Source organism: Lissotriton helveticus, chromosome 7 (assembly GCF_964261635.1).
Source record: "Lissotriton helveticus chromosome 7, aLisHel1.1, whole genome shotgun sequence".
In the NCBI taxonomy this organism is placed as follows: Eukaryota; Metazoa; Chordata; class Amphibia; order Caudata; family Salamandridae; genus Lissotriton; species Lissotriton helveticus.
Window position 1 is genome coordinate 312,632,779 of NC_136068.1, and position 23,132 is coordinate 312,655,910.

The 23,132-nt window shown below is 47.4% G+C and overlaps 1 protein-coding gene across 1 annotated transcript in view; it reads left to right on the plus strand.

The window, feature by feature from the left end:
* LOC144768456 (bactericidal permeability-increasing protein-like) overlaps positions 1-23,132 on the plus strand; it is a 347,712-nt gene that overhangs the window by 309,954 nt on the left and 14,626 nt on the right. The window contains exons 13-14 of the mRNA XM_078652124.1: positions 16,950-17,013; positions 18,934-19,010. Coding sequence (XP_078508250.1) covers positions 16,950-17,013; positions 18,934-19,010 — 141 coding nt within the window. The remainder of the gene's footprint in view (positions 1-16,949; positions 17,014-18,933; positions 19,011-23,132) is intronic.

Consider the following 23,132-nt stretch of genomic DNA (forward strand, 5'->3'; position numbering starts at 1 on the left):
GAACAGTTTTTGACTTCTTAATGGTAATTAACAGTGCATCACCTAATATCCGAGCGTGACCTAGTTGGAGTCCACCTAGGATATCTTGCTTATTGCTAGCCACAAGCTCCCCTATCCTGAATGCCCCATAAAAGGCCAGTGCAAAGGCAGCTCTAAACAATAGCACTTCTCCTGGTGAACTGCAAACGCCAACCAGAACATTTAAAAGCGATGCCAGCCGCTCTAAATCGGTTGTCTAGTGTCAGGGGCAGTCCCCTGAAGACGCCGCCACCCCTTCAAAGCCTTGCTCACAAGGAAGCTATTTGTGGGGTCTTTGGTACTTTTGATCTGTGCAAAGAAAGATACAGCTGCCAAGTGTCGGCTTCCTGTCGCCTCAGAGCGCCCCTCCCTATGCAGCGCTTCTAAGTATTGGATGAAGTTCCCTGAATCATTCCATCTCTCCTCCCAACCTTGCCCCAAAAATACGCAGTAAGACAGAAACGCCCCTTCATAAGCTGTTCTTTTCCTGGGTGCTAGGCTAGCGGCCACGAGGTTCTGTAGCTGGGGGCACCAATCTGCCAGAGTGTTTCCGGGAAGTGAGTTGGCGTCGCCTCTTCGGATGGTAGATGTTCCCTGAAAACCTGCATCTTGGAGCGAGAGAGTGCATCAGCTGCATTATTTAATACCCCTGGAACATGTTTGGCCCTAACCTGTACGTTCAATTTCATGCACACCAGCAGTATCTTTTTTAATAGGCGAAGTATCATCTTACACGGCCGCCTGCTGATTGATACATTCCACCACCGTCATGTTATCTGACCAGAAGATTACAGATTGATTACATAATTGCTGAGGCCAAACAGTCAATGCAACCCAGATTGGGAATAGCTCCAGGAAGCCTACATTTTCTGTCAGACCACTCTCCTCCCACCATATCGGCCACCGGTGTGCCACCCACTTGCTTCCAAGTATGGCGCCAAATCCCACACTGCCTGCAGCGTCAGTCCATAAACCTAACTCAGCAGACGTGGTGGGAGGCCCGGGCCACACTACCCTGCCGTTGAAACCCTCCAGAAATGCGATCCAAATGTGCATGTCCTGGCGGACCTCTGCCGGCAGTCGCGTGTGGTGGTGGTTTTCCCGCAGGCCAGTCATGGTCTGTGAGATTGAGCGGGAAAATGGCCGCGCCATGGGAATGACCCTCAATGCGAAGTTCAGCTGCCCCACCGTTTGTTGTAGTTGATGAAGGGTCACTTTGTCTTTGGCTAAACACTGTTGTAATGCTGCTCTAAATTTCCTGATCTTGTCTGTAGGTAACCTAAAACAACCCTCCATGGAGTCTAATTTGATGCCCAAGAATTCTATTGTTGTTGCTGGACCCACCGTCTTTCCCGCTGCCAGCGGGACCCCGAAAGTCCGCATGAGCACGCAAAATTCCTGCAATACCCACGCACACTCCCGAGAATCCGCCGACCCGAGAAAAAGAAAGTCATCCAGATAGTGCATGACATGCTGGTGCCCCGTCACCCATCTAAAGATCCACTCCAAAAAGGAACTGAATTTCTCAAAATAGGCGCAGGAGACAGAACAACCCATGGGCATACACACATAGAATTTCTCCTGAAATGAAAAACCTAGCAAGTGATGATCTAGAGGATGAACTGGCAGCAGCCGGAATGCGGATTCAATGCCTGACTTTGCCAGCAAGGCCCCAGGTCCTAGAGCCCTTAACATATCCACTGCTTGGTCAAAGGAGGCATACCTCACGCTACAGGTATCTTCATTGATGGCGTCATTCAGTGATTCACCCCTAGGTGCTGACAAATTATGAATCAACTTGAACTCGCCCTCTTCCTTCTTTGGAACAACGCCCAGGGGTGAGCAAACAAAATCCTGGACAGGGATGTGATCAAATGGACCTGCTATTCTGCCCAAATGCAATTCCTTACTAATCTTGGCCGTTGCCACCCCCTGATTGGTTCGGACTGACAGCTGATTTCTACACTCAGAGGTCCCTTTGTAATCCTCTGCTAGTATCCTAAAACCGTACAAAAAACCTTCTTGTAACATCCTAGCAGTTGTGTGTTCTGGGTATTTGTTTAGCCAAGGGGTCATAGCCTGCACATCAATGGGAGAACGTGACATCATCCGCATATTCTCATCAGTCCTGTTTCTTTTTTCCTTTATCTCCAGAGGATGCGTTACCTCTTTTGCGGCATTATGTTTCAGGGTAGGAAGGGTGATTACAAATGGTGCATGCGTGGCTAAATTTACACGTGTCCTGTGGCCTGGTGCATGATATTTTATTAAAATCCCAGCAGACTCCTTTTCACCCCCTGCTGTTCCCTGCTCCAGGGGCTGAGCCCCCAGCCTGCGCTGGACGGAAGGGCTGCGAAGATTTGGGGGTGTAACCTTTGTTCCAGCCTTGGCTTGAAGTATTCTGCTGGGTTGCAGTAAAGTGATTAAACCATGATATCGAGTCAACCTGGTCCCCGGTAAGTGATGAGTCAAATTCTTTAGCCTTACTAAAATTCATGTCATAATCTTTCCAAGCCGTGCCCCCATAATTATCATGCAACATTGTCACCCTGCTCTGGAAGCACGCCATTTCAGCCTGCAAGTTAGGGGAACGCTCAGCTATAATAGCCATAAATACAGAAAAGGCCCTGATCCAATTGGTCATATTTTCCTCCACTCTGAATCTCCCCATTTCCACCCGCCATTCACCAGGCGACATCCAATCTTTTTACTTCCTAGCATATTCCATTTCCTTTTTATCAACAAGCAGAGAAAAATATTGACATATGCACCAGCCCAAATTAATTCCTTTACTTCTTGTAACACATGCCTTGCTAAATGCTCCCTTCTAGAAGGTAACGTACCTGTGCCTAGCAACGGTAATGGTATTTCCTTACCAATTCCCCCAGCACCCGCTGGCTCTACAATCTTTTCATTTCCGGTGTTGACCTCTGGTGTTGCCGCTTGGGCTGTATTAGGAGTATTCAGCCCGACGCCATTTGTGGTAGCCATAATCTTTGCCACCATCTTATGTGCCTCTGCTAACGGATCCTCCCCTATTTCTTTGGTGCCCACCGCAGATGATAACATCCCCCCTTTTTCCAGCCACGGGAATACTGCCGCTATCTGAGCCGCTAATTCGGGCGGGACCTGACTATCCACCCCTGGTGGCGGTACTGTGGTAGGGGTCGGTATGACTGGGACAGGAATCCCCGGAGATGGGGTGGTGCTGGGCGTGGGCACTACCGGGATCACGACCGGGACCGGTGGAAGTACTGGAACTGGTGTAGGCACTGGCACTACTGGTGCCGGGGTTGACGGAATCTGAGGAATAGGCGGGGGGGACATCGGTGGCACTATGCTCCCTGAGGGCCCCCTCTGAAGGACCCTCCCCAAGAGGCTTTGGGGCGTGACTTTTCCCCTTCCGTGCTCTAGCCCGCTTCGGGAGTGGGTCCAATTCCCCCCTAGGTTTCGGGGGCACTATTGTTCGCTTAGGCCTGCCTGTTGGCCCAGACTGTTCCTCCAACCGTTGCTGGAGCTCCGCTACACTTTTCCGCAGCTGGTCCACCCTTCCCCATCTCCTATTTATCGTTGCCATACTATGCTTCATCCCTTCCAACATATGTTCCACGCGGGACCGCTTTGCGCCACGTCTACTAGCCATCCCCCTTATAATTACACAGCCAAGGATACTACGCCCTGACCTGCAACTGCACTCTCCACACAAACCCCACACTTCTTTCACCTGCTGAAGTTAGAGGCACACAGACTGGCCGTAAGCACCACGCAACTGTGACCGCGACACACCAGCTAGCCTGGGTGTTGGGCGAGCGTACTCTAGCCGGGCGGCCCTCCAGAAGCAGTGAAGTGCAGGCCTGCCTGTGTCCTCTGTTAGCTTTATCCACCGCTCCGCTCCCTGGCGTCCCTGCAAACAGAAGGCACCTTTAATGTGATCCTGCGGAGAGAAAAGATATTAGCTTATACTGTGGACAACCCTAGTGCTAACTTATTTAAAACTGGTGTTGCATCAGAACACTTCACATGAGCAATAATGATAGCAGACCATAGATAAGTACCAAAGCACTTTGCCTGAGCACTATCAACAACAGAGCAGCATGAAACCAAATTGAATCTACTATTCGTGAGTAGCAAGCAAACAACACCTGGATGGGTATCAGAGCCCTTTACATGACTATTAGTAAGCCCACCCAATCATTGAAACCATCCAAAAGTGAAAAGGCTAGGCTATTTGACAACAAACTTCTTTCTCTGCGCAGAGCCCCTTTCATACCACATGTACCGGTGCTAAGATTGCGATCAAATGGCTCCCACGTGCACTAAAATCAACCGTTTAAAATGCTCCCGGAACTGCTTCCTTCACCCTTAAAAATTCTCGAGTGGTCCCGGCTCTTCTAAAGGAACTCGCACCGCAGCTCACACCTCGCCCTTCAATTGCTTTAAACAACCAGCTGTTGCCGACCGGATCTATCAAAAGGGGCACGCACACCCGATATGTGGCCGGACGACAATAAGCCTTCAGTTAATTCGAGCCTCGCCACCCTGACCTGGCCACGCTTCCGATGCCCAAAATACCCCCCCCCCCCCCGGTATCTGCAGCGCCCAGTAGCGCAACAAACCACAATGCCCGCTGACCGAGCTGACACTGTCTCCCGCACCACAATAGATGGACGCGGGCGCTCAAGCTTCGTTGGCGCCGATGCTACCTGATGCCCGCAGACAGAGCCGCCTCCCCTACACTTCTCCTTAATAGAAGGGACCCAGGCGCTCCCGATCTCTGCAGGCGCCGACGCTACCTGCAGTCAAAACAAAAAGGAACAAAGAGGCGTTGCTCGCGCCGGCTAGGCAGCGCGCTGAATCCCTGCTCCACACTCTCGGCGCAATGTTCTGCCGAATGCAATCACTCTCGCACCCCGCTCTGCTGCTGATGACGCCCCTCCGCGTTAACCTGTAGAGACAAAACGAGAAAAAGATTACAGCCTACTAGAAGGCTGGGGGGCAAGGTGTAGGCTCGAGGAGCGGGGGAACAAGAGACGCGCTCCTCTGCCTTTTAAACCCCTAAGGTGGTCAGACCAGTTCTAACTGGCATGACCCCTAGCTCCCCCTTTGACGATTCAGCGAGGACATCGCCGACTTCGTCAGCCCGCACGCTCTCCCCTCCGCCGACTACATCCTCCTGGGGGACCTCAACTTCCACCTGGAGAACAACAACGACCGCAACACCATCACCCTGCTCGACAACCTCGACAACCTCGGACTCAAGCAACTGGTGACCACCCCCACCCACCTCGCCGGACACACACTCGACGCCGTCTTCTCATCCAGCAAAGACGTCACCTTCAGCCACGCAACAGGACTCCACTGGACGGACCACAGCTGCGTCCACTTCACCTTCAGAAGAACGACGATCCACCACCTCCAGCAACAGGTTGCTCGCAGAAGCTGGAACAAGATCACAGCCGACCAGCTCACCGCCTCCCTGAGCCAGCACCCTCCCGCCAACTCAGCGAACCCCAGCCAGGCCGCCGACAACTTCACGAAGTGGATCAGCAACTGCGCGGACGAACTCGCCCCTCTGAGGACCCCGCCCAGCAGATCCTGCAGCAGAAAAACACCATGGTTCACCGACGAACTCAAGTGCTCCAAGAAGAACTGTCGAGCCCTCGAGAAAGCCTGGAGAAGGGAACCAACGACGGACAACATGACCACCCTCAAGCTCGCCACCCGGAAACACCACCAACTGATCCGCGCCACCAAGAAAAATGAATACAAGGACCGGCTGGACAACAACGCACACAACTGCAAGGAACTCTTCAACATCGTGAAAGAGCTCTCCAACCCCAGCGCCGGAAACAACGACATCACCCCGTCGCAAGACCTCTGCAACTCCCTCGCGTCCTACTTCCACAACAAGATCACGGACATACACAACAGCTTCAGCAACCAACCAACGCAAGCCACAACCGCAACGACGCCACCCACCACCACCCTCCGCACCTGGACCCCGATCAGCACCGAAGACACCATCCGCACCATGAACTCCATCCATTCCGGATCTCCGACTGACCCCTGCCCTCACCACGTCTTCAGCAAAGCCGACGCTGTCCTCGCACCCCACCTGCGGGACATCATCAACACCTCCTTCGACTCCGCCACCTTCCCTGAGAGCTGGAAGCACGCCGAACTCAGCGCTCTCCTCAAGAAACCCACAGCAGACCCCACCGACCTCAAGAACTACCGTCCCATCTCGCTCCTCCCGTTCCCGGCCAAAGTCATCGAGAAGACCGTCAACAAACAGCTAGCCGCCTTCCTCGAGACGAATGGATCCCTCGACCCATCACAGTCCGGCTTCCGGGCGAACCACAGCACCGAGACCGCCCTCATCGCCGCCACCGACGACCTTCGAACTCTGATGGACAACGGAGAAACAGCGGCCCTCATCCTCCTGGACCTCTCCGCGGCTTTCGACACTGTCTGCCACCGCACCCTAGTACAGCGCCTCAGCAACATCGGAATCCAGGAGAAGGCACTGGACTGGATCACCTCCTTCCTCGACGGAAGAACACAAAGAGTCCGCCTACCACCGTACAAGTCAGAGGCCACCAAAGTCATCTGCGGCGTACCCCAAGGATCCTCGCTGAGCCCAACCCTCTTCAACATCTACATGAGCCCCCTCGCGGCCATCGCACGCCAACACAACCTGAACATCATCTCCTACGCCGACGACACCCAGCTGATCCTCTCCCTGACCAACGACCCCGCCACCGCCAGAGCCAACCTGCACGAAGGGATGAGAGACGTAGCCGAATGGATGACGACCAGCCGCCTGAAACTAAACTCAGACAAGACGGAGGTCCTCATCCTGGGCTCCACGCCCTCCGCCTGGGACGACTCCTGGTGGCCCCCCGCCCTGGGCACCGCACCCAAACCGACAGACCACGCACGCAACCTGGGCTTCATCCTGGACTCCTCCCTCTCCATGACCAGACAAGTCAACGCCGTCTCCTCGTCATGCTTCAACATCCTGCGCATGCTACGTAAGATCTTCCGGTGGATCCCCACCGAGACGAGGAAGACGGTCACCCAAGCCCTCGTCACCAGCCGACTGGACTACGGCAACGCCCTCTACGCCGGAACCACTGCCAAACTCCAGAAGAGACTCCAGCGGATCCAGAACGCCTCGGCGAGACTCATCCTCGACATCCCCCGACGCAGCCACATCTCCGGACACCTGAGAGACCTGCACTGGCTCCCGGTCAACAAGAGAATCACCTTCCGGCTCCTCACCCACGCGCACAAAGCCCTACACGACCAAGGCCCGAGCTACCTCAACAACCGGATCAACTTCTACACTCCCAAGCGCCTCCTCAGATCAACCAACCACGCCCTCGCCGCCGTCCCCCGCATCCGAAGAGCGACAACAGGAGGAAGATCCTTCTCCTACCTGGCCGCCAAGACCTGGAACTCACTTCCGACCAATCTGCGCCTGACCCAAGACCACCTCTCCTTCAGGAAGAAGCTCAAGACCTGGCTGTTCGAGCAGTAGCAGCACCCCCCCCCCCTCCTCCCAGCGCCTTGAGACCCTACGGGTGAGTAGTGCGCTCTACAAATGACCTGATTGATTGATTGATTTGACCCGGAAGCGAAACAATCGCTTCCGGGTCAACTGGGTGCCCTACACCAATCGGAGAGGAGATGCGCCCCCCCCTTTCTTCTCTTCACCCAAGAGTGGCAGGTTAGGGCTTTGCTCACCGTTTCCATTAGTTTTGATTTATTTGGCTTGCAATGCGGTTATCTACTGTGTCTTAAGGAGCAACCGTTTCGCGCTTGGTTTCTTTCTTTGTGGCACTTTGCTACCACCTGTATTTGATCGTTTAGAATAATCTATCATTATAATGTTTTGAAAACGTCCCTCAAGTTTACCTACGCCACGCTGTTCATCCTTCATAACACACACCAAGCGCTGTTACTTTTAAAGTGTTTCTGTTTTTCCCAAGGATACGGCGGCTTCAGTTATTTTACTATCCCCTCTACTATATGTTATTGGTTTTTATCTCCGGAAAACTTCACTCAAGAATACCCTAATTACTCAAGGATTTATCAGTACAATTCCTAGCCCATCTCACAGAAGCAACTTCACCAAGGTTTCAGCGCTGTGGGAGCCAGTGGCCGATCACTCTGACGAAAACATTTTGCAAATAAAGCAATGAGCGCACAAGGCACGAGTCAGGGGTACACGCCGTCCACCAACTATTTTCACAGGGTGACGTCGTCCACCCTGCCGAGATGTTGGGCCCCACAGAAATATGTTGAACTTGTCCCAGTGCCAGGTAGTGGGGGGGCTTGGAGGGGTTGGGTTCACCCCCTGGTGTGCTAAAGATAAAGGCAGAAGTTAAGGGGCCATCAGACCCAAGAATTATGTTTTGCAAGAGCCAACATAATCTTCTATACTATTTTGATTCAATGTTGGTACTAAATAAAACACAGATCTCTACAACAAATGTGTTAACCTCCAGAGCTATCTCACCATTATTATTATTCCCTGAGATTTACTAGGCAGCTCTGCAGCAGATGCCTTAACCCCATAACATTAAAATGCAGACTTTGCAACCAATTAAGCAGAACAGATCTACTACCATGTGTTTCCCTGTTGCCAATTTCTTTGCGGCAGGGTTGAAAAAAAAAGATTAGTTGAGGCCCAGATTTTGCTTCAGGATTGCGCCAATTTTTTGGCACAACCCTGACTCCAAATCTCATTTGTTAAATATCATAATGCACTTAAATTTACTCATGATACACCAGATAAACACGTGTGAGATCTTAGTATCTGATGTCACTTCTAGTGAGGTCACTTACTGTGATGGCGCGCGGAATCACAAGTGTCGTGACGTCATGTGCTGTTATGGAATGTGTCATGATGTCACTTGCAGGCTCCCTAAATTAGTCAGTCCCCCCACTTCTTTTTATTGGACTTGTGCCTGTGAGCGCACATGTACCTGCCAAAGCACACAGAATGTGCCCACTACCTGGGCAGCAGAACAGTAGCCGCCCTCCGTGCCCAGTCTGGCATTGTGGAGGAGAGCCCAGTCCTGGGGCAGCTGGGTGTCTAAAGTTAAGGATAGGACCGGGTAAGCCTGAACCCACAAAGTTTCAAAATGGGCACATGGTCAACGGGTCCTTACCTCTTTCCATTCTGTCCACAAATAATCTCATTTTATGTGGGGTTCCTTTTTTCCGACTTGAGCGGCATGAAGCTAGCCGTCAGACAAGAAAAGCACTGGAAAAAAAATATCATTAAAACTACAGGAAACGCAAGCTGAAGCTTGCACCTACTCTCAGGCACAGAAAATGCCCAATTCAAAGAGACAAGCCAGAGGAAACAAATAAAACCACTGTGCCTGCTGGGACAATTAATGTAGGGGGACTGCAAATCCCAGGATGCAATGTTCTGCTGATAATGTCAGAATGCTCTGAAACTGCAGCTCCGTTTGTAGTGAGACCGACGGCTAGCTGGAATAATAGCCCAATCAGACACTTACCAGCCCCTGGTTCCTGAATGCTCTCTTGTTCACAGATTCATCACCCAACAATGCGCAGGTATATTTATGAGACCTACTGAAGGGATGATAGAGTGCCGTAACCAAAACTGGGTCTGGGCTCACGGGCAATAAGGACAAGCCTCACTTATAACAACAACCAAAACGAGCACCAATATTGCCAACCTAATCGCTACTTCCGTCTGTGTTGACCACTAACCTACTGAGTTCAAACAGTAAGTCTTGGAACAAATTTTTAGTCCTGAATAAATCAATTTTTTAATATCATATTTTTTAACACAAAATATTTAGAAAAATTTCACATAATTAGAAACATTGCTTAAATTCACTCCACAATTAATCAAAAAAATCATTCCTACATTCAAAACAATCAATCATCCATGCACACTAAACAACACTACATATCAATTTACATCAGTTATAATAATACACTTATTTACAACCAAAGATTTTTCAACACAGCATTGGAGATATATTCAATTTTTTCAGCAGTTTTTGTTAAAAACACCACTCCTAATGCTGCAAAAATGGGCTACGCGTTTCGAATCCCCTTTACTCAAGGGAATTCTCTTCAGGACCACGTAGCTATAAATGAGAAGAACAGGCATCAGTCAGTCTAGATAGAAGACCAGCCATGTCACCCTACATGATGTGAAAAGGAACCTAATCCTACCTCAAGATGCTCGGTCTCTTTTATGCCGTGGGCTCTGAAACAGACAGAAGAAACAAGAACACCCCAACTTAATGTACTGATTTCTCTAAAGGAAAACTCCATTTGAAACAACCTCTATAAAAACCAAAAAACAGGCGTTATCACAATCGCCGCTTTCACCCTGCGTTTGTCTCGTGGGCAGTGGAGTGTATAATCTGTGTAGTAGAAGATGTGATATTAATCAAGCCATCCCATAACTCTGGCAAAGTTAAACATTCACAAATATGGGGTCTTCTTACATGTAAATTACGTAGAAGCCGCTCCAACAATTAATGTAGCCAGCCAGGCTTGAAAACTCCTGTGGAAATCAAGAGGAGTGAGCATTAGCTCAACATCGTGCAGCGCATCCCAGTTCTAAACGCTGTATTCGCGGAAGATCTTACCCGTGTCAGTCAAGCACTCGCGATCTCCATTGTATCCTGTTTTGCTCCCTTCCGGGTTGGTTGCGAAAGGCTGACGCCATCAGCGGCGTGATAGTATTTAACGCTGCGTGCAATCTCCCATTCTATGTGGAGGGAGTCTGGGAAGCGTAGTTCTGTTAAAAAAAAACACGAACCCGGACAAGAGGTAGAGGATGGACTTAGTTAAAAACTGGATGCGACCTACCCGCCCAAGTTGTTTGCTATGTTATGGTTGCCACAGAAACCAGCATACGCCGAAGCCTCGGTTGTAACAGTAAATTAGCACAGTCTGGGTCCAATGGGTTACCAACTTTAAAGACGGTATATTTCCGACATTTCATTTAGACCGTCTATTGCAGTGTTAAATTTTATAATTAACATCGCCTCGCTTCGAGCGAGTTTTTCTTCAATATCTCCACCTCGGGGGTCCTTCTCAATCTTAAGGATAACGGTCCACTTCAGGTCATCCAAAGTGTGGTTATTCATGCACCAAGGATTTACCAGTGGTGCAGTCATCACGTTGTTTTTTATCCGCGACTTGTGCTGCGTTATCCGGCATCTCACTTCCTGGTTGGTCTTCCCAATATATAGCTTGTCGCACGGGCATTTTATACCATAGATCACATATCTGGATTTGCAGTTTGAAAAATTCTCGTGTTTCCAAAACACTTGATTATGTTGAAAAAGTGACCCTTCTTCTGTATGTGGGCAACATGTACAAGACCCACATTTGTGGTGTCCCAAGATCGGTGGTAGTCCCAATAGTGAGCCAACTGTTGGTTGTTTTTTCTTCTGTATTGCTGCCCGTACTAAATGATTTGCTACATTTTGGTCCTTTTTAAACGCAAAAAGTGGTTTCTCTTTGAGGGACTGGTCAACCTTTTCAACTAGGTGCCAGTTCTGCAGGATAGTTTTTTTCAGCTGATTAGAGTTGGGACAAAAAGTGGATGCACAGACCACCCTATTGAGTGTGGGTTTGTCTCTTTTTTCCAAAAGTGTCTCTCTTGGGACCCACCAAGCTCTCTTCATGGTCCTTTTTAAGAGTTTTTTTGGGTACCCTCTAGCTAGAAGGTTCTCCGTGAGGTTGTTAGCATGTAGAATATACTCATCTTTGAAATGGCAATTTCTTTTTATTCGAAGATATTGCCCAAACGGCAAGTTTTCTCTAAGGTTTCTCGGATGGTTGCTTTGGAAGTGTAACGCTTTATTCCGATCAGTCTTCTTTTTAAAGAGGGTGGTGACTAACCCCTCTTCTGTTGGGTAGACCTCTACATCCAAGAATCGCAGTCTGCATCCCCACTCAGCCCCGGTGCCACTAAGTCTGTTTCCAGCCATTCAAGGACACTCTCTAGTCGGACAGTGGTAATATCTGGGCCTATGGACTAGGGGGCAGTTTACACCCCCATGTAGCTGATACAGACTTGGTGGTGGCAACGGGCTGTCGCATTCCACTCCTCCATTTGCTGCTTCCTGATAAAACCTTTCAGCGTCTTGCCCTGGAGGACACCTTCTACTGTCCCACGAAATACTCCGAAACATACACCTCGGACAATGATGGTCACCCGCTCAGGTCGCATGGCCTATCTGACTGCTTCGCAAGTCACTGTCCCATAGGCTGGGTGCCTGTGCCGGCCGCAGTGCATCCAGGGCCACTAACTCTGTGCTGGTCAAGTCCAGGACCCCTACTCCGGGGCCATAGGCTGGCCCCTGAGGCGTGGCCCTTGGGCTCATCAATGCCATGACTCTGTGGCCTTGCGCTGTACGCAGCCTCCTGGCCCAAATGCGTTCAACCAGGGCTCACACACCAAACCAAGTCCAGACCAGCTCGGACGACACATCACCGCAGGAGGGACACGCCACCACCGCAAGGACCACCTCCAAACGCCATCTGCCAGAGTTGAAGCGGTGGTCCAGACAGACTTCGTGGTTGCTCAGGCCTGTCATGGATACCATCTTCGGCCTGTTACCCTGCTCATCACTCCAGGTGCCAGTGACTCAGTGCACCGCTGGTCATTGTCCATAGCTGATTGTGCTTTGTGCTGTGGAGCGGTTGCGCAGGTATGTCACCTCAGACAGTGTGGGGGCCCTGAGACCTTGATGGTGAAGATGGTGTAGGTCTGACTCACCCCACTGCATCTGCATCAGGAATGTATCGAAGGGACACAGTGCAAGACATTTTCTGCACATGAGCACACTCATCTCTAGTGTCCACAGCCCAGTGCACTGCAACTCACGGACTCTTCTGTTTCCATGTTGGCTGTCCTCTGGACTTTATCTGGCTCACCCCATGTTGCTCATCAGTTGACTCTGTATTCAATGTGTTTTCTGTTTGCGTTGCATTGGTGTCCAATCTCCAAGTGGTTGCCAAACACCAGACATTCCGTGCGGGTTGGCTTCCACTCACCCCACACACATCCAGCACAGGCGTCACTGTACATGTGGCCCTGCCAATAAAGGGGCCGGGCGCATGTGCCCGTAGCCAGTTCAACATGGTCTCTGCGTGTGTCCTTCTGGTCTTGTAATCTGCATGTGGTCTCTGGGCTCTACGACTTTACATTGTGCGGTGTATCACCGATGCAGACATGTCACTGGAGGCAGCGGGTTGGGTATTGGACATGTAGCTTTGTCATCACCCACTCCAATTGTGAGGGGAGCAGCCAGGGCCATCATACGCACAGCCAACATGTGTGTGTGACTGCTAATTGTGCGCCTCTGGGCGTGGTTCTGTGCTGTGCATGTGCATCTGCATGTGTTTCTATGGCAGCGTGGGTCTCCTTAGTGGGGTTTGGGTGGGCCCTGTAGGGTGATTGACCCCTACGTATGTGTTCTGGTTTGCATTCCATGGGTTCGGCCGCGACCCACACCTGTTGGGCCACCTCATTTTGGTGTGCTGACACATGCCTTTGGGGTGCCATGTGTGGTTGGGTGATGTGTCGTGAGCCAGCTGTGCCTGCGGGTGCTTCCTGCTGTGTGGTCTGTTGCAGGCTTGGTGTTCTCCTCTGAGTAGCTTGGCTGTCTGGGTCCTGGGGGGGGTGCGTGGGATGTCCATGGGCTGTTGTGGGGCGTCGGTGTTGACGGTGTGGTGGCCCTCTCCGGCATTACTGATGCGTTGGGTTATGTGCTCTGCTGCAGGTGTTGTGTGCCCCTCTGCGATGTGAAAGGGAGGTGCATGTTGCCTTGGTGATGGCATATATGTTGGCGCATTTGCTACTTTGCATGCAGACTGTATGGCAGTGTACACTGTGAGTGTTTGTGGGGTGTTGGATTCCTCTGCTAGTGGGTCAGTTGCTGATAGTATTCTGCCACCTCCGTGACGCTGGTCTTGTTTTCCTGCAATCTGCACCCCGTCTTCCTCTCCCTCTTCTCCTTGGCCTTCCCGGACCCCCTTGTTCCTTGCTGGTGGTCTGTGGGGATTGTGGGGTTCGAGTAGGCCTCTGCGCTGGGTCAGGCCGCATCTATGTTGCTACGTTCTTTGGCTTGTTTCTGGTGTATATTCCACAGGGTTTTTATGGTTCATTGTTCCGCCAGACGCGTGGGATTTGCAGGCCTGTGGCTGGTTTTCTCTACTTTTTGTCCCACGGTTGGCCTCATCGCATGTTTTTTTGTGTTTGTGTACTGCATTTTGCGGCGTGGCTTTGCTTTTCACATGGACATTTGCCCCGTTATCTGGTGGCTATCTCATGCTACCGCATTGTTGTGAATTTCACGTTGACACAGGGTTATTTTCACGCGATGGGCTGCGAAGTTGAAAGTTGCGTTACGCTACTCTTGCCGTAGTTATCACACGTTCTTGTGAATATACCCCTTAGTTGACGCTCATGACAGGGCGGTGTCAGGGCCAGAGTTGTGACTTTAAAATGGTGCAAGCAGGTGTGAATATTGGCGTCGGCTTAGCACCCTGTGATTCTGGACAAATGAGTCACTTAATCTCCCCCCACCTCAAAATAATAATGTGACTTTGTGTAATGTAATTTGTGTTAATGTAAGCGCTCCAGTACCTTTGGTCTGAAAGAAGCAACTTGCCCAAGGATAACAAGCATTAACAAAGCCAATATGTATCTCCTTTGCAACAGCCATTGGTTTTGAAAATGTCTTTTAGCCATTTTGTACACCAGTATGGATGCTGTTCAGCATGGCTAAACGTTCTTGTTTTAGAATGGGGTGCAATAGATTGGAGTGGGGTGGATTGGGGTAGAGTGAAATGGGGTAGTTTGAGGCAGACTGAAGTGGGGTAGATTGGCATAGAGTGGAGTAGGGGGTAGAGTGGGGTGGATTGGGGTATATTAGAGTGGGGGAGTTGGGTAAATTAGTGTGGTAGATTGGAGTGGGGTAGAATTAATTGGGGTAGATTGGTGTGGAGTGGAGTAGAGTAGATTGGGGTAGATCAGTGTGGGGTTAATTGTAGTGGGGTAGATGGGAGTATGGTAGAGTGGGGTAGATTGGGATTGAGTGGTTAGGGGTAGATTGAGAAAGCATGGCGTGGGGTGTATTTGGGTACATTGGAAAGGAGTGAGGTAGATTATAGAAGGATAGGATGGATTGGAGTTGGGTATATTGGGATAGAGTGGAGTGGGGTAGATTGGGGAGTTGGGTAGATTGGAGTGGTGTGGGGCAGACCGGGCTGAGGTGTGGTATATTAGAGTGGGGTGGAGTGGGATAGATTGAGGTATATTGTGGCAGACTGGGGTATAGTGGAGTAGATCGTAGTGAAGTGAATTACACTGGACTGGAGTATATTGGGGTAGAAGGCCGTGGGGTAGACTGGAATGGGAGTGAGTCGGATTGACTTGGGGTAGATTGGGGTGAAGTTGAGTAGATTGTGGTGGAGTGGGGTAGGATGCAGAGAATAGAGTAGATTGGAGTGGGGTGTATCGAAGTGGGATATATTGGGGTAGATTGAGTGGAGTGGGATAGATTATGAAAGAGTGGAGAGCGGTGTATTGGGGTAGATTGGAGTGGAGTGATGTAGATTGGTGTGGACAAGGGTAGATAGGAGTGGAGTAGATTAGGGTAGAGTGGAGTCAAGTAGGTTGCAGTGGGATAGATTGGATGAATTATGGTAGGATAGATTGAAGTGAAGTGGGGTTGATTGTAGTGGAGTGGGGTACATTGGAGTGTGATATATAAGAGTGGGGTAGTTTGGAGTGGAGTAGATTGGCTAGGAAAGATTGAAGTGGGGTACATTGGAGTGAAGCAGATTAGATGGGTAGATTGGTGTAGGGTACTTTGGGGTGAAGTGGGGTAGGTTAAATTGGAGTGTAATGGAGTGGGGTGGATTGGGGTGGAGTGGGTTAGCACAGTTCATTTTTTTGTGTGCTAGAAAAAAATATCCTACACCTTCTTCTCTTACATGAACACTCAACAGGATTATCACTTACATTTTCCCACTTTCAAGTAAGAGAAAGAAAAGCAAACACAAAGCTCCATCGAAGAGAGAGCTTGACATTTGACCTCTACCTTTAAATGCAAAGTAATTGTGACAAGATTAGAACAAGATTTAAAGGCCTGTTTACAGAAAGTGAGTTCGCGGAAGCATACAGTAAACACTGTTTGGGCAACAGGAGGGACAAATCTAAGCAGAACAGCCTAAAGCAAAGAAAGCCAGCATAGGAAGTGAGAAAATGTGCGTTACAAACCACAAGCTAATGGCAAGCAACAGGTGGAATGCATTCCTAGGCCATCTTTCTGAATGTCCCCAAGATGTCTTTACAAAAGTAGACAGCTGCACCTCTAGTAGGCTTCAACCTAAATAATGGAACTTACTTGGCACCTCATCATCGCGTTTTAACATGGCGTCCATATTAGGTGAAGGAAATCCTCTACCAGCCAATAGGAGTGCAATACAAGCACTCTTTCAAGGAATCCCAAATCAGCTGCCCAATAAAATCGAGTGCTCCTGCATCCCAACATATGGGCGGAGCCAAAACCCCTTGTGGTGATGCTCACATCTTTGTCTAGTGACAGCTGCCCTGTCTGCCAGATCATAGAAAGGGTAACTGATGGAGGACCATGACAGCTGACCGAGAACCTGAAAGGTCTCTGTTACCTTGCAGAAAGGTTTAATTCTCAAGAAATGGAGAATCAACATTTCAGGAACAGTTCCACCCTTGCCCATACCACTCTTTTCCATAGTGTATGGTGTTGTAGGAGCATGTTTGCAGATGTGCCCAGATGATTTAAATAGTACATATGATTGATGATGATTGGCATTAACAGCATTGTCACTGCATTTCCACTGTTAGATTAATGTGTCCTTTTCCCTAGGTAGCGTTGTTGGATATTACTGTGAACTACTACATCTCTCACATCCTTCTTCCTCATGTTAATGGTAAGTTGCTAGCACATACAATTGTGCAAATGTAGTTCACACTTTGTTGAAGATGGTGGTGCTTCTTAAGTGACCTGACAATAAGAGGAGGCTTTTGCTGTCTCTCTGTAAATGGCCGAAGTGGGCTAGGTAAATAGAGTGTGTGTGCTGAGAAGATGAAAATATGATAAAGCATCCGGGAGAGGAAGAGTGGATGTTTGCTAAAGGATTCCCCACAATGAGTTGCGCCATAGTGGGTACTTGAGCCTAATATGTATGCAGCTATTGCTTCTGGCCCTGTGGGTTGAAGGGGATCACTAAACTAGGTTTATTATTGATGATTAGAATTGGCAGGTTGCTACCTTTTTTGGTTGAGCTTCCTATTGTGGGCTTTTATTTGGTGATGATTACATTTGCTTTGCATTTATTAAAACTGGGGATGTTGCGGAATACCTTTATTGACTGCTGTTCTTCTTCCTCTAGGCTCTTTTGAGTTAATACTTTTAGGGCCAGATTTTCAAACAAGGTACGCAATGCATCACAGCACCCAAAGAGGCAGCACAACTTTTCATGACATGGAGGGGGCAGGATAGCGCCATATCTACAGAAATATGGCTCTTTTGTTTGACAGAGTTTTATATAGCGCGAACTTGACCTGAATCGGGTATCAGAGCGCTTTACATAGCACCAGTTGCATTACATGGGGACACATTCATTTTTGTTATGCACAAGGAGATTAAGTGATTTGCCCAGAATCACAGGATGTTCAGCGTCTTTGCAGAGACTCAAACCCAGTTCCCCAGATTCGATGTCGCCCTCGCCGTTGGGCCAACTCCTCTCCCCAACCTCTCCTCTTCTTCTCCCCTTTACATAGCGCCGATTTTAGCTTCTGTGAGCCAGGCACACACCTTAGCGCCATATCGCTACTGTGCGTGCCTGAGTCTAGCATAGGTTTTATACAGGCAGGGTACCCTTGCTGTACAATATACTATGCCTAGACAAGTTCAAACACTTTTCCAACTTTAAATGTGTGCTGCACAGACAGGACAAATCAAAACGTTTCTCCTGTTACTACCTACTTCGAAGTGGCATTAACGTTTGGTGCTAAGCCCTGACTACAAATTTTGGTAGATGGGTTTTGCATCAAAAGGTATGGGTGGTAGCATGGGAACGCAAACAAATGCATTCATGGCTGTATGATTTATAAGCATTTATGGAACTTGTATGTGAATTATGGAGATCTTACCGATCATACACGATTAGGTGACCGCATGGCTCTACTTACTCCTGGCACTGCCTCATCTTATCAAATGCTTTTGCCTATCGAGCTACAGCTATGCAGACAAGATTTAGGTCCTCTCGTAACTGGAGCCTCGTTCACACAACGACTACTTCGTACTCAGTTTCTGCCTCTCTGTCATGTTCGACTGAATGACCAGAAACCACCTGGTATTTATCACCAGAAAGGCAGAAACAGCAGCCTTTAATGATTGAAGTACACCAGGCAGTCTGCAGCTAGGACATGTTTACAGACATATTTCTGATAGCATTTGTGAGTTCCTAAAAGTCAGAAACCTGAAGATGTACAACTTTGTATAGAATCATCAGATCACTGGGCCAGAAACATGACTTGCAATTTATTTCAACGTTATTTTCTGTTGCATAATTTTCTATTTCAGGTGAGAACTGAATGTAATGCCTTATTAAGTAGAGGTAGTGACACAGATGTGTAACACTGGGTGAATTTCTCAAATGTATTTTATTATGGGTTGTTTTTCTTATTGTATGTTGTAAAATGTTTGTTTGTTAGAACAAAAAGAAAATCAAAAGTAGAAATAACAGAAGAAGGATACAAGAAATAAGAGAAGGAATGAAGAAAATAAGTTGGGTGGAAAAAACCTGAAACAGTTTATTAAAAAGTAATTTATTTTCTTTTTTCAGATATCTTAGGGAAAGGATTCCCACTTCCAATGCTTGATCATATAGAGATCTCTGATGTTGTTCTTCAGCAACACCAGGTTTGTAAATAATTTTGCTTTTCACCCAGCTATTTTGTGTCATTTGTGGCATGCATACATATCTGTATTCAAATACTGAAATCTTTATCTAGCTCTGTCATTACTCTTCTCTTTCCTTACCTTTCTCCAATCTTCTTTGCTCTCTCTGTTTACGTAACCCTGTGTAACTCACTTTCGTGCTCACTCTCTGTTTCTCTATTTCTCTGTCATATATATATCCCTGTCAGTAGCCCTATCTCTTCAGAATTTTGCCACAAAAATGACAATCATTAATGATCATATTAGAATGTGGCAATCACCATAGTGTGTAATATATAGTCCTCGCCTTTCTCTCTGTCATCTTCCCCTTATCCCTTTGCTCCTTCGCTTTATTTAGTGTCCCTTTGTCATTATTGTTTTTTCCTTTTGTATTATTTACCCATCATTCATAGGTTATGAACTATTTTTTCAATCCTCTTTTACTTATATTCATTTCACTTTTAATCTTCTCACCTCCTCGCTTCGCCCCATGTAAATTCATCAGCATCTTCTAATGTAGATGTTGGCATTCATAGTCCTCATTTTGTACTTGTCGTCTGTTTTCTTAGATTAACCTCCCCCTTTTCACCATTTTTCCACTGTTGATTCCACACTATCTTCTTACATTATCCAGTTATTCCCTTTCTTTTCATCCCTCTTTTGCCAATTGCTCATTCACTTTTTCAGTCTTCTCACTCTCTTCTCATCCTCTGTACTGAAACCTTCTCAGTACTTCGATTGCCCCTTTATGCCTTTCCCTACTTGTGTTTTCCACTTGTTTAACATTTTTTTTTTTAATAACAGTAAATAGAAAACACATAGAAGCATGCCAGTGCCAGTAAAATATGTACCTCATGAGGCCTACAATAAAAACTTCACTGGAACCTATGTCCTATCTCCAATGGTCAATTAGATTACACCCATACCTCTCTCCAAAATGGTGGGGAGTAACAATATTGAAGTTTTAATATTGACCGGCATATTTATTGACTTCACAATATCTATGTGCGTTATGTTGTCCTGGTAAGTAGATGTGGATTTAGCATAGTAAACCCAGACTTCATTATATATGATAATCTTGATAATACAGTGAGAGTCAATATTGTGGAGTCAATGTGCAAGTCAACATTACAGACCTTGATATTGAAATATACAACTGTGCAATACTATGTAGTTTCATTTGCAGGATAACATATAACCCCGATCCACTAAATGCAGAAGGTTTGTGTGTAAGAATTCTACATTGAAGCCATTGCTCAAGGTCTCCTCCTTTTCTGTTGAAATATTTTCCTTCACTGTTGTAGATATCCAAACACTTCCTCAAACAAAGATCTATGTGGGAATGCTACTTTTTAAAACCCCCATGAAGTCCTGACTCTTTGAGATCCCAAAGACATTCTTGAAGGAGCCGAGTAGTAAGCTAATATTTATTTTAGACAGCCAACAAGGGATGCAACCAACCTGATACATATATTTGGCAAAATCTCCTTTCTACTAATATTTGCCTTATCCCATAGCAATAAATTAAGATGACACCATCTTGTGCAATCATTCCTTACTCTAACAAGGAAGCCCTCATTTCTGATGTGACTAGAATGTCATGACAGTTGTCTTTAGTGATGCCCTGCAGGATGTGACAAGATAAGGCACATTTCCTAGATTAGGGTTTATTTGCTTATTCTATGTATTTTTACAGCAGTGCACTGTGACCTTGTGTTTACTTCAGAGTAGCACACAATGCAAGATGAATGGAACATGGTAGTTGAAGTCTAACTGGGTGGAGAGATCACTATCCAGCATTCTCCAGCAGCTACCCTCTTCTAAGGCCCTCATCATGGGGTCTGACTCATTGCCAATTCACAGGAAACAGTGTTTCTGGGCAAATTGAGAATTAAAAGAGATGGACGAATGCTGAGTTTCTGGTAATTCCCACCCTGACACTTCATCATCTAAAAGCTGGTGAAATTTCCAGGTAGGAAACACCTACGGATGGGGAATGGTGTCATGGTAATTCCCTATTTTTTAGGTGACTCTTAGGATCAGAGGTCTGGTGTCCCATGCAGGCTTACTTCCCTGTTTTTACCTCCAATCACATTTGCAAAATGAAACCTGCTTAGTTGATATTCATTAAGCATGTCGCTTTGCTACCCCCTCCAAAAGTATCATTTAGCCTCACAAATTACACACCAATGTGCAAACCATTAAGTATGCAAATTACACATCCCTGATTTGCGCATATATGTGAAAATTGGGTGGGGGGGGGGTTACACAGGTAACCTTAAAAAAACAGAGAACAAGCGTGAAATAAGCCTATGACTGCCAAAGTTTGCAGTTGAAGGTGCTGATGGAAATGACAGAGATATGAATTCAATTGTGGAGAGAAGAGGAGGTTAGAACATTGAATCTGAGGTGAATATAAAGAAAAGAGGAGTGGAAAAAGGAGAACAGAACCTATGAAAGATGGGTAAGATATAAAAAAGGAAATATGTCATTAGGATAAAGATGCACTGAAGAAAGTGAATGGGAGAAGTGTTAAAGGGAGATTTCAGAGAGGGAAAGGAGATGACTATATAATCAACACTATTGTAATATCTGACTCACAATACTGCCAATGACCCTCGAGGCCTTTGACTCATCTATGGTACTGAAAGCATTGCCAATCTTTGACGCCATGACTCCTGTCATCCCTTCCACGCAGTCCAGCGATATCTATTGCAGGAAGCTGCAAGTAGTAAACACATCCTGCAAACAGTGCTGCCACTGAAACATGCAGCCAGACACATCTAAAGAAGATTAAATATAGTATTGATCCATATAAAGTACTAATGGGAATATCCCCGGATCCTTACCAGCACTTTGTGCTCAGTCTAAATGTATTTAATGACCCATACGTTATAGTAATTGATTTTAATGAAATGCTTTGCCCACAAAGGGATACTACTGATAAGAGAGGGCGCGGTTAAAGGACTCACGTTTGTCAGGCAATAAGTACACTGATAGATGGGTTGGACTTAATGGATCCATGGAGGTGGAAATACCCAGATGAAAGCCCATATACTTTTTTTCCCTGTGGAGTTATATTATTTACGAGTTGATTATTTATTTAGAGGGTAAACAACTGGCTTGAAAATCTGAGGTACATCTCTATCTATTTTTTGTTTTCGGTCTAGAAGCCACTTCCTGTTCATTGGAAGGGATCCGGAGCCCTAAACTCAAATTATTTTTCGACTTTTCCACATTGGCTGCGCTTAGTGTCTTATTTACATCATACAGACGAAAAAGATGTTACAGAATGTTTAGAAATAAACTACCATACAGTGTCACACATTGCTGGATCATTTGAAAGAAGTCATCCCTTAGCCACACCCTACAACTTGAGTGAAACAAAGAAGAGACTAATGTATTCGTCCAAGCAGGAGGGCCTCTTCAAAAATATGGCTCGACTGGAAATTGTGTTATTGTGTCTATTGTTTGACTGCTGAGTTCTGAGCCCTTGCTCCTCACACTACCTCCCTAAGAAGCTTTTGACAAAGGCTCCGTGCTGCACTGAAAGTCAAGAATATATGACGTTACAACGCATGCGTTTACAACTCATGCCTTTACAACGCAGTCAGTACAACGACCACATTGTTACCACGCGTACAATTACAACTCAAGTCATTACAACGACTTGCTGTAGGGGAGCCCTGGAGTTTGGAATCATATAATTTACTATTCGAACTGCAGTCTGTGCAACAGTAGGAAAGGGATTGGATTTAAAATCCAACACCTAACACCAAAAGCCCCCTACAGCAAGTTGTTGTAATGACTTGCGTTGTAATGGTATGCGTGGTAACTACTCGGTCGTTGTACTGACCACATTGTAAAGGCACTGCGTTGTACCAACAGTGTTGTAAATGCTGTTTCCCAGAGTCAAGTGCACAAAGGCTGTACTTGGCCCAGTTGGCAATGACATAGTAGGACGGATCCCAGGACAGTAGTGGCAAGTCACTTCAAACCCAATGGTGTGGCCCAGTACACTAAATATGCCCTGTGGCCCTGACCGGGATCTGACAAGGGGTATCCAGGTATATCTTTGGTTTGAGTTGCAGCTGCTACACAGAG